The sequence below is a fragment of the Amphiprion ocellaris genome, chromosome 16 (assembly GCF_022539595.1).
Source record: "Amphiprion ocellaris isolate individual 3 ecotype Okinawa chromosome 16, ASM2253959v1, whole genome shotgun sequence".
Lineage (NCBI taxonomy): Eukaryota > Metazoa > Chordata > Actinopteri > Pomacentridae > Amphiprion > Amphiprion ocellaris.
The window spans coordinates 15,782,407-15,799,086 of record NC_072781.1 but is presented as its reverse complement, the minus strand read 5'-3'; the positions used below and the strand labels follow the sequence as shown (position 1 = coordinate 15,799,086).

Sequence of the window (16,680 nt, the reverse complement as noted above, 5' to 3'; positions counted from 1 at the left end):
CAAATGCTGCAAGCTATACAAAGAAAAAGAGAGCGACGGGAAGGGCTGGTGAGACACTGAGGCGAACGCTGACACAGAGGTCTCTTTAGAGCACACCTGAGTTGGCAAGCAGCCCCACAGTGTCTATTATTTGATATCAGATTGGTATTAGTGAGATTAGTGGATGTCACAGGGCACAGTAAAATGTGAACATTAAGCCAGAAATCAATGCCTGGCTGGGTCTGTTTGCCTGGCATGCTTGAGCTTTCTGGGAAAGGCCCGAGGAAGAGAGCGGGAGACGGTGAGAGATAGCACCGAGCGTGGATGGACATGCAGATTAATAACGCTGTGTGTGGACAGACAGTGAGCCTCTCAGCGGGACGCCATCTTTTACACCGTGGCACCCTGTCAAGCATCGCTCACAAACGCACTTGCGCTTCGCTTGCGCGCATTTCACATGCAAAGGGTCTTTGAATGATTGCTGTTGGTCATCTCACAGCCCTTTTTCCTTTACACATGTCTCATGAATTTTTCAGGTTCTCCCCTTTTTTTTAATCTTTTTTTGTCCTTTGCTCCAGTTGGCTTTAATAAAAGGAATAGCAGACAGGGCTGGGGGAGAGATAACGCCTTGTGTGCATGTGTGTGTGTGTGTGTGTGTGTGTGTGTGTGTGTGTGTGTGTGTGTGTGTGTGCGCGTGAGTGTGTGCGTGTCTATGTGTGGGTGTGTGCGTTCCTGAATATGAAATACTACTTTTACTTCCAAGAAAATATCTTCTGCAGTTGATGTTTACTCAACAGTCATGCAACTAGGACACACCAGGATGGTTGCATATCATCTTCTAAATTGTTTATGTCCTTGTAATACTGTACCCCTGAATCTGATGTTGACATAAATAAATCATTTAAGTGTGTGTGAGACAAGCATTTTATTCAGAAAAACACCACAGTGCTGTTGCTCATACAACACAAGGGCAGACGATTGCCGGCAATTTCCTTTTTTCGCACTATATTTCTCAAAGTGAAATTCATGGGAGCAGTGACACTAAAAGTCTTGAGGTGTTTGCTGGACCCTTCTGTGTGAAGTATGTCAGACCCTGATTCTCAGTGAAGACAGTTTCAGAGAATGAATATTGGGTAAGAAAGCTGTGACAATGCTGCCACCTGCTGTTTGTAGCACACGACTGAGCAGCAGCCGGGATGTGCTGGTTGGGCTTTTACTTTGCGGAGAGACGTCGCTCTAATTCATCTAAACTTGGAGACATTATAAATCACATCTGCCCAACTCTGATGCTTCTGTTTTCGGTTTTGTGTGTGTGTTGTGTGTTTTTTTGCTGTCTGTGCCACAGCATCCTTTATCACAAAGTGAATACTGTTCCATTCAATAAGCCAAATACAAATGATCAAATAACAAAGAGGAAATTACATTCAGTCTTTTGTCATATCTGATATATTGTTGTTTGGGATCACTTTAGACAGATACAATAGCCATGCATGATTTTTTAAACACAGAAGAAAGATTTAGTGTGACCTCAAGGCTAGCGAAGGATTCCTCTGAAGCTGTTTTTCCCAATGAAGTATTCTTTTCAGCCCCCCTCTGTCTGTGACTGTATCTCCAAATGCCAGTCATGATTAACAGAAAGGGTTGCCATCTACTGTGTGTCACCAGTATTCTGCGTGATGGACAGAGGTACTTGAGACAAACATGCAGCACTGGTAGAACTGGCCTTTTTCCAATTTAATAGAGGCTGGCATTTTTATTGTTCTGAGTGCAGGGCAAAATTGCATAGATATGAAAAAATGGTTTCTCTCTGCAGCTTGTTAAAAAAGCAATTATAGAAGCTGCACAATAGCCATTGTAAAGCATGTTCTCTTATTGGTGTCATGGCTTTCATTTACTCAATTTGTCCCAAATGTCATTGGTTTATGTGTGTGCCCATGTGTATAAGAATGTGTGAAAGCAAGAAAGGGGGTGAGGAGGGTGGGATTAACAGATATGATGGAGGGATTATAAAGTTTTATAAAATTAATTTCAATGTTAAATTCTGCTTTTTATGCCTACATTAGACCGCTGAAATTCTGTAAATGCCCTCATGACCCCTGATGATGATCTGTGTTAAAGTATAAGTATCAATGTATGTGTATATATATATATGTATGTATGTATGTATGTATGTATGTATGTATATATATATATATATATATATATATATATATATATATATATATATATAGAGAGAGAGAGAGAGAGAGAGAGAGAGAGAGAGAGAGAGAGAGAGAGAGAGAGAAAATGAAAAGTGAACTGAAGCAGTAACTAGACAGAAAGTTGTTCTAAAATGTGATGCCTGCTCTCTCATTTGCCTGGAGAAGATGAACAGTTGATCAGTGATCATGGCTGTTTGCTTTGTTTTTTTTTTTTCTAAATTAATGACTGGCATTATTCAAATGCATGTTTGTGTTTGGCTGATGATTCTCCTCCCTCCCTCTCCAGGTAAAGAGGAAACAGGTGATGAAGAGGAGCCTGACAACGGTATTGTAGCTCTACATTCTGAGCCTCTCAGCTCTACCATTGCTTCTTGATGTCATTTGTCATCAAAAATTGAATTTTCTATTCGCTTCAGTTCCGTCTTTCCATCCTGTGTGCCACTAGTCTAACAAAAAAAAAGTTCTCTTATCACACGCGCTTAGAACAAAGAAATCCCTCAATTATGTATGGCTTTAGAAGTGACATTCTTTTCCCCTTCTTTTTTGTCACTTAATTTATGCATGTCTTTGTGGTTCCATTGCTCTCATAGTGCAGTACAAAGACAATGCTACACAAAGTGATGGAATGAAAAGGCTGTTTGAGGTGATATCGAAAGCCAACTCAATTCAACTCCAGGCACTAGCACTGAACTCAAATGTTTTTGCACTCTTTTAAATTCCTCTTCTGTTTCTAGATGCTGGGGTAAATGAAGATGTGGAGATGGCAAGTCAAAACCCAGGTACAGTTACAAGTCAAGGCTGCAGCATGAGCGGGTGTGTGATTACATGTTATTGTCACTGTGCAGATTGCCACCACCCTACCCATCACTGACTCAGAAGGAAGGAGCACACACTGGTCTCGCTCTTATCTCTAGAGCAGATGGGAATTGTTGGAGCTGACCGACGTGCAGCTACTTGTTCTGGTTTTCACTTCAGAGTTTGATTAGAGATCCATCCTGAGCAGTCTCGTTAGCAGCAGAGGAATAACTAGTATACAAAACTGTAAATGCTTCTGTATAACAGATCCCAAGACTCTGATGCATTTTGTGGTGCTGACAGCGAGCGCCTTTAGTGAACCGAGAGTGTGTGTGTGTGTGTGTGTGTGTGTTACAAAGGGGCGACCATTAACGTTGAGCCAGAACCATTTCTCTTTTCCGAATATCCTCTGTGCTGCTGCTATATAATTAAGATTCTGCATTTGCATACTGGCAGCAAGCAGCGCCTCGCCTCTCCTCTGTTTTTGTTTTATTCAAATCCCATCCCATTCACAACAATTTGACAGATAGAGCCTCTCTGAATATGAATTTTGTAGATATTCTATGAGCGAGTTTTAGCAAATGCTGCCCTGGGATGCTATCCAAGACCTGAGATATGTAATTACTTTCTCATGAGACATAAATAGAGAGTTAGGACTAGGAAGAACAAGGATATACAGTTTAAAACAGCACCTGCAGGATAATTCAGCCAGAAAAGCAACACTTACGTCATTCTTGATTGTGTGTTTATATTGCAAGTGAAAACCAGACACCACTGATCAATATGTTGTTCAATTATGTGCTCTTGGTTATTTTACAAAATGTAATTTTTGTGCATAAACCAATACTAGCCTGTTTATCTACAGTAAGTACTCCTTTCCTTCACATTTTGCATCATATACACCTGCTTTTATCCTTTTATTTTGTTCTTAAAATATGAATGCTATATATATTTTATCAATGAGATTGACATCCCTTTTGAAGTTTAGTAACCACACTGTGCCAAAAGCCAAGCACCACATAGTGAGACCTTTATACCCCCAACGATTATAACAATTGTTGTCAAGCAGACTTACATTTGAACTAGCTTATACAGCACAAAGCATGCATTTTCTTCAGGGAATTTTTTGGTTTTTTTTAAGTTTCTGACTGTTTTTCCTTCTTTTCTGTCAACCTCCATTCAAACCAAAAAAGAGCAACCTGTTCTGTCAGCAGTAATGAAGTATGGGCTTGTTTTCTGCCACGTGTTACAGGATTTAATGTGAAGGCTTTGACTCCCTATGCCTAATTTAATTCTTCAGAATGTATTCCCTTTTATTTTTTGTGCCTTCAGACGAAAATATAGCCAACGAGGAGCCGACTCAAGAACAGTGTGAAGATGAAAATGAAAACCAAGACAAAGGTGAAGATACAGGCAGTGACAACAACAAAGACAACGGTGAGGAAAAAAGCATCAACAATGAGAAAGATGAAGACAAAGGTATGTACATAAGGGCAGTTTGGCGATGAGTTTTTGTTATCTTTTTGCATCAAAACCTCTGTGCAATGCAGGCTGTCAGCCACAAAAATCGTTACAGAACTGAAAATGATTCCGGTGATTGTGTTATTTCCTTGTGTTTCATTTTATTCTCTCACTGTACATGGCCAAATATCCACAGGGCACAGAGGCAGACAGGTATGAATAAGTCTATTCAATTAAAATAACGGCAGCATAGCAAAATAGAAACACAGATGTTTACATTCCTTGATTTGCCAGCAGTCTAAAATTACAGCACATAGCTGGAAGATAAAACACTGTAAGGATGTCCTGCTCTTTTTTTTTGTTGTTGTTGTTATTTTTATTACTATTTCTTTTTGTATACTATAAATTTTATCCACCAGCAAAGAATAAGCTGATCCAAGTGTGGCAAACTTGGGGCTCGATTGTGGGTAGTATTACATATTAGACATGGACACTGAAGCCTCACACTCTATAGCACATTTACATTTTAACAAAGCTGATTTGACTGATGAAGAGGGAGGTCATGCTCTTTTTGCAGGAATATTGTGGCAGTCACCTGTCAACAAAGACACTGGTGCAATGCAAATGTAGTGTAACAAACATCACAACTTTGCTTCTTTTTCCAGCAGAGGAGGAGCAGCCTCCTGCAAAGATGGAAGATGACGACACAGCAAAGTCCACTGTGGAGATGGAAGGTAAGATTTGATTTGCTCGGATCCGATTGGATGTGATTTGATTAAAGATGATTGAGGGTCTGAATGACTGACTTTCTATCAATGTGATTTTCCTGTGCAGTTTGATGTATTTGTATACTTGTGTATTGAATTAGTTCGGTCAGCGTTGTTTTTGTTGTCTGGTATTAGTAACACTAGTTTTCCTTGGGGATCCATCTCTGCCTGTCTGAGCTCTACTTCATCACCCATGTAGCATCGCTCTGTACATGAGGAACAAGGGTTTGCTGGGAGCCTCAGGCGGCTTCACACATCTTATAAAGCCATGATGGAGATGCTGAGAACGGCAAATCATTTCAGATTCTAAAATTAATTTCTATTGTAGCTAAGCGAAAAAGGCATTGTTCTTTTCTCTGCAGATTTTGTTTGCTTTGCTTTGCTTGTTGAAGGTGAGATATGTCTGTCTAAGTTATTACAGACTTACTGCACTCAGTCTAATAATTCTAATATAAATCTATAACAAACTGCATGACACTTGTGCCATTTCACCCAAACAGGCCGGTGTTGCGCTGATGTTATTCCCGTTGAAGTCTGGTGTGGAATTGCTCTTTGATGCATTAGATTTGTACAATAGATAAATTAACATAGCGAGTTGTTAGCACCCAACTGATTTGGGATTTTTGGGCCGATGCCAATAGCGATTTTAGGGAGTAAATAAATCATGATTTCTTGGTTATCAAAAAGTCATCTTGAGCAAAATCTTGCTGTTAATGTAGTAATAGTCACACACAATAGCATAGGTATTCACTGCTGCCAAGTGGAGATAGGCTATTAATGTGCACGAGAAGCTATTTCTTTTCTATTCTAAAACCAGGCTTTTAAATGCACTGACTGGAATTGTCAATTTATAAATTTGGAGGGCATATCAAAGTGTGAGTCCTTAACAGTTTATACATGTAATTACTTAGAACCACGTGGAATTACTTGTCTTTTTTTAATCATATATTTGTGACCTGTTATAAAAGATTTTACTTTCCTGTAGGAACAAATGGCTAGGGGCGCAGTGACACAGACAGGCTCGAAGTGTCGTAAAGTGTTGAGAAAGGGCGTTTGATATTGTTGGTTGTTTGCATTAAGAAAATTACTAAAGGATTTAAATGAAAGAAAATGTGTTATTTCCAAGAAGAATCTATCTAGTGAGGTAGTCAGTTTCAATGTAGTCAAATCAAATTGTGCTTTGCAGAGCTTTTAATCTCTCTTCAAGCTAGATTTCCATACATCTAGCCTTTATTAATTTTTCCTTCAGCTCAGTTTAGTTTTATTTATATGGTGCCAGTTCACAACATAAGTCATCTCAAGGCACTTCACATAGTGAGGTCAAGAGAGAGTGACCCCAATGAAACCAGTGACTTGTTTCACGAGCTCCAAGGAACAAACCATTGTGTTGTGACATCTCTTTCAGTGTAGCCCCACTTTATGTTTCTGACCACGTTGGATATCTGTCTTTATTTATCCCCATTTTTCAGTGGCTTCTCACTTATTAAGTGTACTCTCCGGAGAATTTAAGGGTAGAATTGTGAACCCCTAGCCACCTCTCTCTCACCACTTTACTAACACAAAGGTCTGAGTCCTTCTCTCACCTCCATTTCACTTTCTCTTTGACTGACATTCAATTAATTTAGGGTGAGAGTGGACATTCCTGATAGATCTATCTGAGATACCCTTCTCCATCCTCTGTGAAAATACGTTTGAATATATCCTCCGAGCACTACAGGCTTTCCTTCTCTGGAAAGCTTCTCTCCAGCCTGTGTGTTGCCAGAGCTGCCACACCGTCTGTCACCGTCTCGGTCACACCATAGGCCCTGTGCTGTGTGGTGGCAGAGTCAGGCTGTAAACAGTGGTGTCACTCCTGATTGCAGGCAGATTGCATTTTGTATAGAGGAGCAGGGCCTTAGACAGAGTGCAGACCTAAACTGTCTCAGATATTGAATCTCATGCAGGCCAACGCACCCTGGCTTAGCCATGCACAACTAGCTATTCACAGGACAAGACCAAATGATTTCAGAGCCAATACCTTTTATTAAAAATAATAACTGTAATCAGGCCGCCTGCTCATGGCCATAGAGGTGCTTCATTGAAAGGAGTAATAAAATGGCTCATAATGATAGGTGGATTGAATAATGAAGCAAACAATTTGAGGACAGAGGACTGTGAGGTTGTTATCCAAGTACACACAAATGTGAGTCAGAGCATGAATATGTGTGTTTGGTGTTATTGCAAGTCTCCAAGTTTTACCTTCCACCATTTTTTTAATGTTACTGACATTGCCTTATTTCACAGTCAAGTCATTTACAGGCACAATTAATATGAGAAATTGTGATATAAAGGCATTCATGAAACAAATGCATGCACCTAAAACAAAATCTTATCGATCAATGGACAAATATTGCATCATTTACGTTGCTTCGTTTCCCCAGGAAAGAATTCACTCCTTTAATAATACATCTCTGATTACACTGGTCTACAAGCAAAATGCTTCCTGGATAAGAGTAGTGAAATTTTACCAACTTTTGGTCACTTTTAAAGAAAAAATAAGTCAGAAGTGCCAATTAGCTATAGTTTTCAAGATACAGTATTAGGTCAAATTGTGAAATTTCTTGAAAATTAATGAGAAATCGAGTCCCATTTCAAATGGGAATATATTTGTCTGAGACATAATCGATTTAAAACAGTGATTCCAAACAAGAATACTATCATGTTGAATAGAAATTTGATTGAGCATCATGTATTTGACACATTACTTGCAGAAAACCTGTGTCTTGAAAGTTAAGGTAATGTATTAATGTAGAGATATTTCTTGATCAGTAGCACGAGTTGACCTGTGGATTACAATTCCCATGCAGCCGTTTTCATAACTGAAAAGTTGCCAGGACCTGATATTTCTATGGAACTCTTGTGTTTTTTAACTCTGGAAGCAGATATGCCTCGAAACTGTGTAAACAATGCAGATAATTTCTGTTATATTTGTGGTGAGGTAACCTTTGCATCACAAAAGCAGACTCTAACAGCAATGGTGAGAAAAGCATACCATCTTTATTTTGGATGCAAAATAGGTGACCAGGACAAAAGCTGAGCCCCACATTATTGCTGTAACACATGTGCATCAAATCTACGCCAGTGGCTCAACAAGAAAAGAAAATCTATGCCTTTTGCAGTTCCAATGATTTGACGTGAACCAACAGATCACACTACTGATTGTTATTTTTGTATGGTACCCCCAGTTGCAAGTGGTATTTCCAGAAAGAAAAAATGGACAGTGCAATATCCTAATATTCCATCAGCTCTTCGCCCTGTGCCTCATGGAGAAGAACTACCAGTTCCTGATGCACCAGAATTTTACTCCTTGGACACTGATGATGACCAAGATGATGATCAGGATGCAGCTAGTCCTGAGCCATCAACATCAGCTGATCCAGACTTCAGGCTGTCACATTCCTCTCCTGAACCACACCTTATATCTCAGAGTGAACTGAATGACCTAGTGAGGGATTTGGAACTGCCTAAGAGTAAAGCAGAGCTCTTGGGCTCCAGGCTGCCACAATGGAATCTCCTGGAGAGTGATGTCAGGATCTCTAGCTTTCGTGATCACCAAAAAGGTCTGGTTGAGTTTTTTCTGATGGAAGGTGATCTGGTTTACTGCAGCGATATCAATGGCTTGATGACAGCGCTTAGCATCACTCATGATCCAGATGAATGGAGACTGTTTATCGATTCATCCAAAACAAGGCTTAAAGCAGTTTTACTCCACAATGGAAATGTTTTGCCATCCATTCCAGTTGGTCATGCCGTTCATATGAAGGAAACATATGAAAATATGAAACAGCTCTTAAGGTGTATAAAGTATGAGCAACATCAGTGGCAGATTTGCGGTGATTTGAAAGTGGTTGCACTCGTACTTGGGCTACAGGGTGGATATACAAAGTACTGCTGTTTTCTATGTGAACGTGACAGCCGAGCCAGGGAATCTCACTATGTTAGGAAAGACTGGCCGCTACGACAGTCCTTGGAGCCAGGAAAGAAAAATGTCCAACACTCACCCCTTGTTGATCCCCAGCATTTGTGCAATAAAACTTTAACATTAAGTATCTTGAAAAGAGTAGCCAACTAAGACTTTTAATGTTTGTTTTTCACTTAATTGTATCAAATTACATAAGATTTAGCAAGTTTTATCTCTGAAGCAGAGACTTCCCAAAATTTTGTAGACCAGTGTTATGTTTCCCCTTCTGTGTCAAGGTGACAGTGTCATCTCACACATCACCATTTTAGAAATGAACCATCATTGCCAACTTGCGAACGCTGGCCAAAATGAAACATAAATCTGATCCTCCTAAATAGAAGTTCAAGGAAGAGCAATTCAGAGAGAAATTCTTGGCTCTTGTTGAGGACTGTTGGATTAATTGTTTAGTCGTGTTAATTGATTCACAGGACTTTAGCTGACATCAAATCAGCTAGACACCACCTGCTGTTGTGGACGCATTGTATTTCAAAATTACCAGTTTGGTACGTTGTAGTTATTTGAACATTATCCCAGCAGGAGACCTCACTGATTAACCTCATGATGAACAGGTCACACTGTACATAGTAGTGATTACACGTTGCAGGATGTGTTAAAGACAGACATGTCTCTACCATTTCCTCAAACAGCAGCCTCGCTTTGCATTTGCACTTGCACATTTATATCCACATGCTCCCAGTTGTCAGTCTGTTGACACCCTGCTGCTCTCACATAGCTCAGTATGGCACATATGAAAGTGTGTATCACAGCTAAGCATCTCAGTTGCAGCTCTGTCACACTAAATAATACCAAGCTAAATAAAACAGCTTTGTGTTTTATTCATTTTCGCTGCCACCATCATTATAACTTGTTAGTGTAATAATTTATTCAGTCCACACACACTCTCTTAAAGATCTAGGATCTACTGAACAGGTCACTTGCAGATGTCTTATCAATTCATGTTACCATCTGTTGTTTACTTTGCAGGTCTGCTCATGTAAATATGCATTTAGTCCTGTGCTTCTTAACTCCATAAATGTTTTTAGTGTGATATTGCAAGCAACCAAAAGCCTTAATCCAAACAATATATAACCAATATAATCTGTGGGTTTTGCTCTCTAGAAAATCCTTGTTAAAGAAAGGCATGTAAGGAGGAAGGCAGAGGGGAGATTTTCTACTTTAAATCCGGCTGCAAGCTCCACTATATGAATTGTGTGTGTTAGATATCCCTCTGCAATGGCAATAAGATTCTCTGGCTGAAAGTGAGGATGTTACAAGGCTCCCTGAATTGAAGCAGCCTATATTTATGAATATTCATAACATACTTTAAAATGAAAATGGGGGCTACATTGTTATTGCGTTTAGAATATCTGCACAGCAAGTCTTGTGTTGGTGACTTGTGTGAGTGGGCACCCGCTTCAGTGAGCCCATGGAACACCCATAAATTAAAATGAGACTGTCTTTGCCTAAAGCAAGGAATAAATAAATCTGAGTTGTGAACAGAAATTGTTTTTCCTTCATGGAGTGTGATTCTCCTACAGGAGTCGATAGCTATTGTCTTAGCTCCAAAGGTAAGATTTAATGGCTGCACAGACTCAATGCCACTGAGTAAACAGCAGCTTATCTTTCTTTCCCATCAACTTTTAAGCAAGTTTCCCCTGTAAAGCATTTGCATTTCCTACAATGCATAGACATACATCTGACTGAGGTTTGTGACTGTTATAATATTTCCTATTTTACAGCCGTTTTAAGTGTGACCAGCAGCGTTGCTTTGAGTTCGCTCAATTCTTGCCTAAAAACGAAACCAGAAGCTTCAGTGTATAAGTGCTCCTTATATTTTCTTGCCTTTGATAAAGCTGGACTTTAGTAGAGGCTGACCATTGGGTGAAAGCAATTCCTTGACTACGGAAGAATGCTACTGAGAATACTTTAGAGGGATGGCTGGGTGCACAGCAGACGGACGAGTAGGGGACAGACTATAATGGCATACTAAAGCCAGGCAGGAGGGACCCTGCAGGGGAGATGAAGAGACAGACCCAGCAGGCCTTCACAAAAATCTCAGTCTCAAGGCAGCAGAGACAAGGCACTATTACATGAGCGCAGAGCTGACATCCCCCTGCTCCTCTTTCCCTTGATTTTTCTTTGTTTCCTTTCCTCTCCTCAGACCTGTGGTGTTGTTAAAAACATCACAACAACTCAAGTAAACTCCACTTCATCTTCACTCTCTGAGTTTTCCTTTGTTTATTTTGACTTGATTGCCTTCATTTTTTAAATTTCTGGCTCCCGAGTGCTTTTTGATGTACCCTGTTGGTCATGACATGTTGCACATACATCGCCGTGACTTTGCCACAGCCGCTCACAGCTCGCTGTATGGGAGTTTCTGAGCAGAAAGCCCAGCTGCATCCACAAGTGCCATATGGTGACCAACCATATACACATCATGCATTCACCTCTCTCCCCTGTAGGATCCACAAACAATAAAAAAATGCTTCAAAATGGAAGTACAAAAAAATCCCTTCTAACAACTGTTTTGAGAGTTGACTTTATTCTCTTGTTTGCAAGGGTTATTTGGGGGATATTATTGATTTCTATGTATTTTACTTCCTCCGAGTAACAGCTTGAGTGTAACAGAACAGTAAGCCAACACAAATGGCTTTTCTGAAAGCCAGAACACTTGCCACTGACAATGTGTAGGTATACGCAAAAGTATCACAGCACAGTCATTCTGTATGGCTGCTTTTTTATCTTAAAACATCAAGTACAGCGAGTGGAATTTCTCAGTAATCCATTGCAAATCAAAAGGGTTTTTGTTTTTTTTTCCCTCGTCTTCGATTTTGCAGCTTGAATAATTTATCCTGAAGTCATTGGTATATTCAACTCAGAATTTGTTGTTGCCAAAGTGCACTTTGCATTTATGTTCCCTTGTCTGTAATAGCAAAAAGGATTTCAAGCTGTACTTAATTGGCTGTTTTGTGCCCTTTTGTCTTGGTCTTTTGTGAGCAATGGGATACTGGTGATGTAAATCTAATCCTGGAGAGCAATGCGGTCTTTCCTGTGGCTAAGAGTTGTCAGCACACAATTAACTTTTGGCATAACATTGCATGTTGTAACACTGTGTAGCTCTTGAGGGAGCACGCTGCCACTGGTTGAAGACGTTAGGCTATGCTTGTATTTTATTGCTTCTTCTGACTCTGAAAGTTCTGTAACAGCAGCTACACCAGTCACTGCCACACTGAGGCTTTGTGTCTGAGTGCCATTAGCGGATACCCACAGTCTTATCATTAAAATTCCAATTGGCTTTCCTCCTCTTTCTTAAACTCCATTTGACTCCTTCTTTTGACTTGCTTTGTTAAGTTAAGGTCACTTGGTACCAAACAAACTTCTTTCTTTGGCAAGATAAGGAATATTTTTCAGAGTCTTGGACTTAGCAGTGTAACTGTGCACAAAATTCACTATGTGCTGTGGTTTTGGGGTCACATTTTGTTATACTTTTTAACGCAGCAGGAAAAATAGAAGGAATGCACGAACCTTTTTGCCAACTATTTTGAAAAATGGAAACTTTCAGCAATGTTTTTTTGGGGAATAATTCTTACAGATGCTGCTATATTCATATTGTCAATAAGAAAAAATAAAAAGCAAAACCAAATAAGACAAATTTCAGCATTGCTCCATTGTAGGACTCTCAAGTATAAAATGAAAAAAAATTTCACCATTAGTATTCATATTCATCTAGCTTAAATTAGTCAACCCTGCAGTTTCAGCTTTGGAATTGCACAAAGTAACTCCTTTCTTTCTTTGTGGTCAACACTGAGGAAACAGCCTTCTTACTATCGCACTGAGAACTCAATGGACTGAGGAGAAAACACAAAGAAATAAACAAACCACACGCAAAAAAAACCAAGACGGTGTCAGCACTTGTGTTGCAAAGTGAACACAGCACAACCAAATAGTGGAAAAAACTGCAAGTAGCAGAAACAGCTGTTTTCACTGGGCACTAAAAAGGGATGAACATGGATGGGACAGGCTTGTTGTTGCCATGGTGACTTACAAAGTTACTGACTCCAGTATCTGACAGCGGCGTTGAGCTGAAATGTAGGCAGTTCTTTTGTTTGTTTAAACACTCTTGCATGATTAATATATTATACCAGATGGCACCCTCCATCATTCTGTAATGTCTTCCTCTTGATGAGAAACATACAACTCTGGTCAGCTGGAGATGGAGAGTAGGCCGATGCGCACAGTGTCCATTATGGTGGTCACCTCTGGCCCAGTAGCCTGCTTCAAAGAGACAGGATTCATCTAACAGGCTACAGGGGACACACTTTTTTTGTTCTGCTTTGAAGCTCCTCTTTTGATCAGTTCTCTTATCCTGTCTCCACCCACTGTTTGCTTCACAAAAATGGCAAATGAATCAACTCTGAGCAGAGAGAGAATTTGTCAGGCGGCACAGATGCAACAAATGTGTTTTTGAAAAGTCTGGAACATATTTTAGTCTCACACACACACACATACATTCTGTAAAAACACACATGGAAAGAACAGGCACTGTCTGTGTGATGAGTGATCTCTGCATGGGTTGCCTGTCTCCTGGAGGCACTGAGGAAGATTTGATGGTGGAACTATTTCAGTAAGAAACAGAAGTAAACCAAGGCGAGATACTGAAAACAATGCTTTTTGAGATGCAGACATGACAGTTGTCATTTTAAGTGTTTAACCCTCAGGATTGTAAATGTCAGTGGGCACCTGACTCCCTAGTATTTCTCAGATATTGACCATTTTCTCTCATCTTCCAAATTCACTCAGAATGCAATGAGGCAACAAGACACCATGCATGATGATAACAGAGCTGCAATGTTTAGTTGATGAATTGATTAGATAAAATATTATTGACAAATTGTTTTTATGGCTTCAGCTTTTCAAATATATTCTAAAAAAAAAAAAAAACTAAATTAGTAGCTAATAGTAGACAGAATTGGGGTTTCGGGGGTGTTTCAGTCAAAACAATACATTTAATGGCATCTGCTTGAGCTCTTGGAACTTAAGGTGACTCAATACGATACGATAAGTCTTTATTAATCACACAGTAGAGAAAATTGCATTATTACAACAGCAAAGGGGATAGTTTAGACACAGAAGTTGTGTAGATTAAAGATCTGTAGACAAGACAAATTTGCTGGGTTTCAACCCCTGATCTCCTGTTTACGGGACACAAATTTTAACCAGCTAGGCCACAGCAATACAATACCCTTTACAGTTTCTACAGTTCTTGTTGACCAAACAATGAACTGAAAAAAATATCTGGCAAATTTATTAACCATAAGAATATTCATTAGTTGCCACTCTACATTATTTGATATTATATATTTACCATGATATCGATCTACTGTATTGGCAATCGTATATCATACAATCATAAAATGTCTTTGTGTTTTGCACTAGCTGTCTTTACTGTTATTTTATGGACCAGACAGTTAACCCATTAATCAAAAACTATAATCAATTTTTATGGGTAAATTAATTGATCATATATTCTATTCTATTGTATTCTATTCTATTCTATTATATTAGGGTTAGGGTGTACCCTGCCTTCGCTGGATGGATGGATGGATGGATGGATGGATGGATGGATGGATGGATGGATGGATGGATGGATGGATGGATGGATGGATGGATGGATGGATGGATGGATGGATGGATGGATGGATTATAATATGCTATGGTTAGGAAGTGCTACATTACAGTTCATCACAAAAAACAGCACGGTTAAAAAAACAATCAGTTAAAGGGTGAAATCATGGAAATAATGCATAAAGTCTGATGCAACATCTTCATTCTCCATAACTGTATCTCTATCAGTCACATGTGCATGATGCTTCTGCTGAGACCAACCAATCAAGCTGCTCCCTTGCTGACCTTTCAGTGATAAACAGCTGCTCCTGGTTTCACTGCAGTCTAGACAAGCACTGTGATTATATTGATCAATCCAATCCATGATCTACTGTGGAAAACCTTGCGCTGCCCAAAAGAGGCATCACTTAATAACTGCAAATCAATGCATAACAGCAGCGCCGTCCTGAGCAATGTCCTCAGCACCTCTCAAACATCCAAGCTCCTCCTCGACAAACACGCTGCTTCTACGTCTCCCTCAGCTGTGGCGTGTCCCATTTTAATGTATGGGGTCAGCCAGAACGCCAAGCGCCAGATTCACTGCTCCTCTGCAAGGCTGTCTGTGTCTTGATATAGTAAACCACAATAGGTATTGAAAACAGCAGCGGGCAGCTTCATGCAGCAGGCCCTCTAACAGCGCACAGAGAGTCTAAAGATTATGTAAAGTAATTCAGTGAGTGATGAGAGAGGAGCAGGCCACCACTGACAGCAGGTTTAGCAGGTATGTAGGTCACACAGGGGGAGGCCCCTCTTTTGCATTTTTCCCTTCCATGTCTATTTTTGTGTTGTCTCTCCTCTCTCAGTTCCTCACTTAATCAGTTATTCACTTGCACCTTTCATCTCTGTGTATCTCATGGTTCTGGCTCTTTTTTTTTTAATCTCCTCTTTTGTCTTCTGACAGACCATGGTGACTGTCTCACACTACCTTGGCCAAAGTATGGGGTAGAAAAAGACTATAAAAAGAGATTAAGACTGGGAGAAATTGCCCGTGAAGACTACATTTTACAGGCTTTCCTCGTTTTTTTTCCCCAACTCCGTGCCTTATCTAAAGGTTAGCCAGTGGTCATTTTCCCTTCATTTTTTTGTAGCATATGCTGACAAGCTTTACCTCCTTTTTCTCCTGCCATCGCTCAGTGCCTTCTAATCATCTTCAGTTTTCTCTGAGTAGTAGCTTAACCCCAAAGCAGATGGTGTCCTGTTCTCTTTTCACTCATTCAGAGTACTTTGTGTTTTCTCGTCTTGTCAAGCATGGCCCTAGCCTGTGTAATGAGCTTGGGCCTTTTCAGTCTGTTTAGAGGACCCTGACCCAGCTCAGAGCTGCCCCGCCACAACCACCACCGCAAGGTTACCCAAACCCACAGGGGAGCACAATGCTGCTTAGTGTCCACAACCCCTTGGCCTCTTCTTAGGGAGAAGAAAGCCAGAATATTAATGAAGACTCTTGGCTTTTCAGGAGGGTAGAAGTAGAGAGAGGCGGTCACAGTGTTTACTGAACAGGCTTGTTTTCATCTCCCTAACCCGCAGGTCACAGCTCAGTGCTCTTTAATTGGCTCAGATTGTCAGACAGCGTTCCATCCCATAGAAAAGAAAACTCCAGCTATCAAATGCTGACCCCCCCTTCCTCACAAAATTCTCTTTTTTTTTACTGTTTTGAGAGTGGCAGCTCATGCGGCTAAGCTATTTCCACAAGCCTGCTCTACAAACTTAACATTAACATATGAAAATAGGCTGCTTTCCACATTTACCAGCTCATTAGTTCTTTTGGTTGGGTACTTGTTGAGGTCCACCCGCTCTTGTTTTGCTGTAGCAAAGA

General features: G+C 40.1%; 1 protein-coding gene across 4 annotated transcripts in view; it reads left to right on the top strand.

The window, feature by feature from the left end:
- Window positions 1–16,680, top strand: part of macrod2 (mono-ADP ribosylhydrolase 2) — a 411,911-nt gene that overhangs the window by 386,280 nt on the left and 8,951 nt on the right. The window contains exons 12-15 of one of the 4 annotated variants that reach the window (XM_055018437.1): window positions 2,467–2,505; window positions 2,915–2,959; window positions 4,308–4,412; window positions 5,105–5,170. In XM_055018437.1, coding sequence (XP_054874412.1) covers window positions 2,467–2,505; window positions 2,915–2,959; window positions 4,308–4,412; window positions 5,105–5,170 — 255 coding nt within the window. Of the gene's footprint in view, window positions 1–2,466; window positions 2,506–2,914; window positions 2,960–4,307; window positions 4,455–5,101; window positions 5,171–16,680 lie in introns of all 4 variants that reach the window. The other 3 variants (XM_055018436.1, XM_055018435.1, XM_055018434.1) reach the window with 3 other exon arrangements.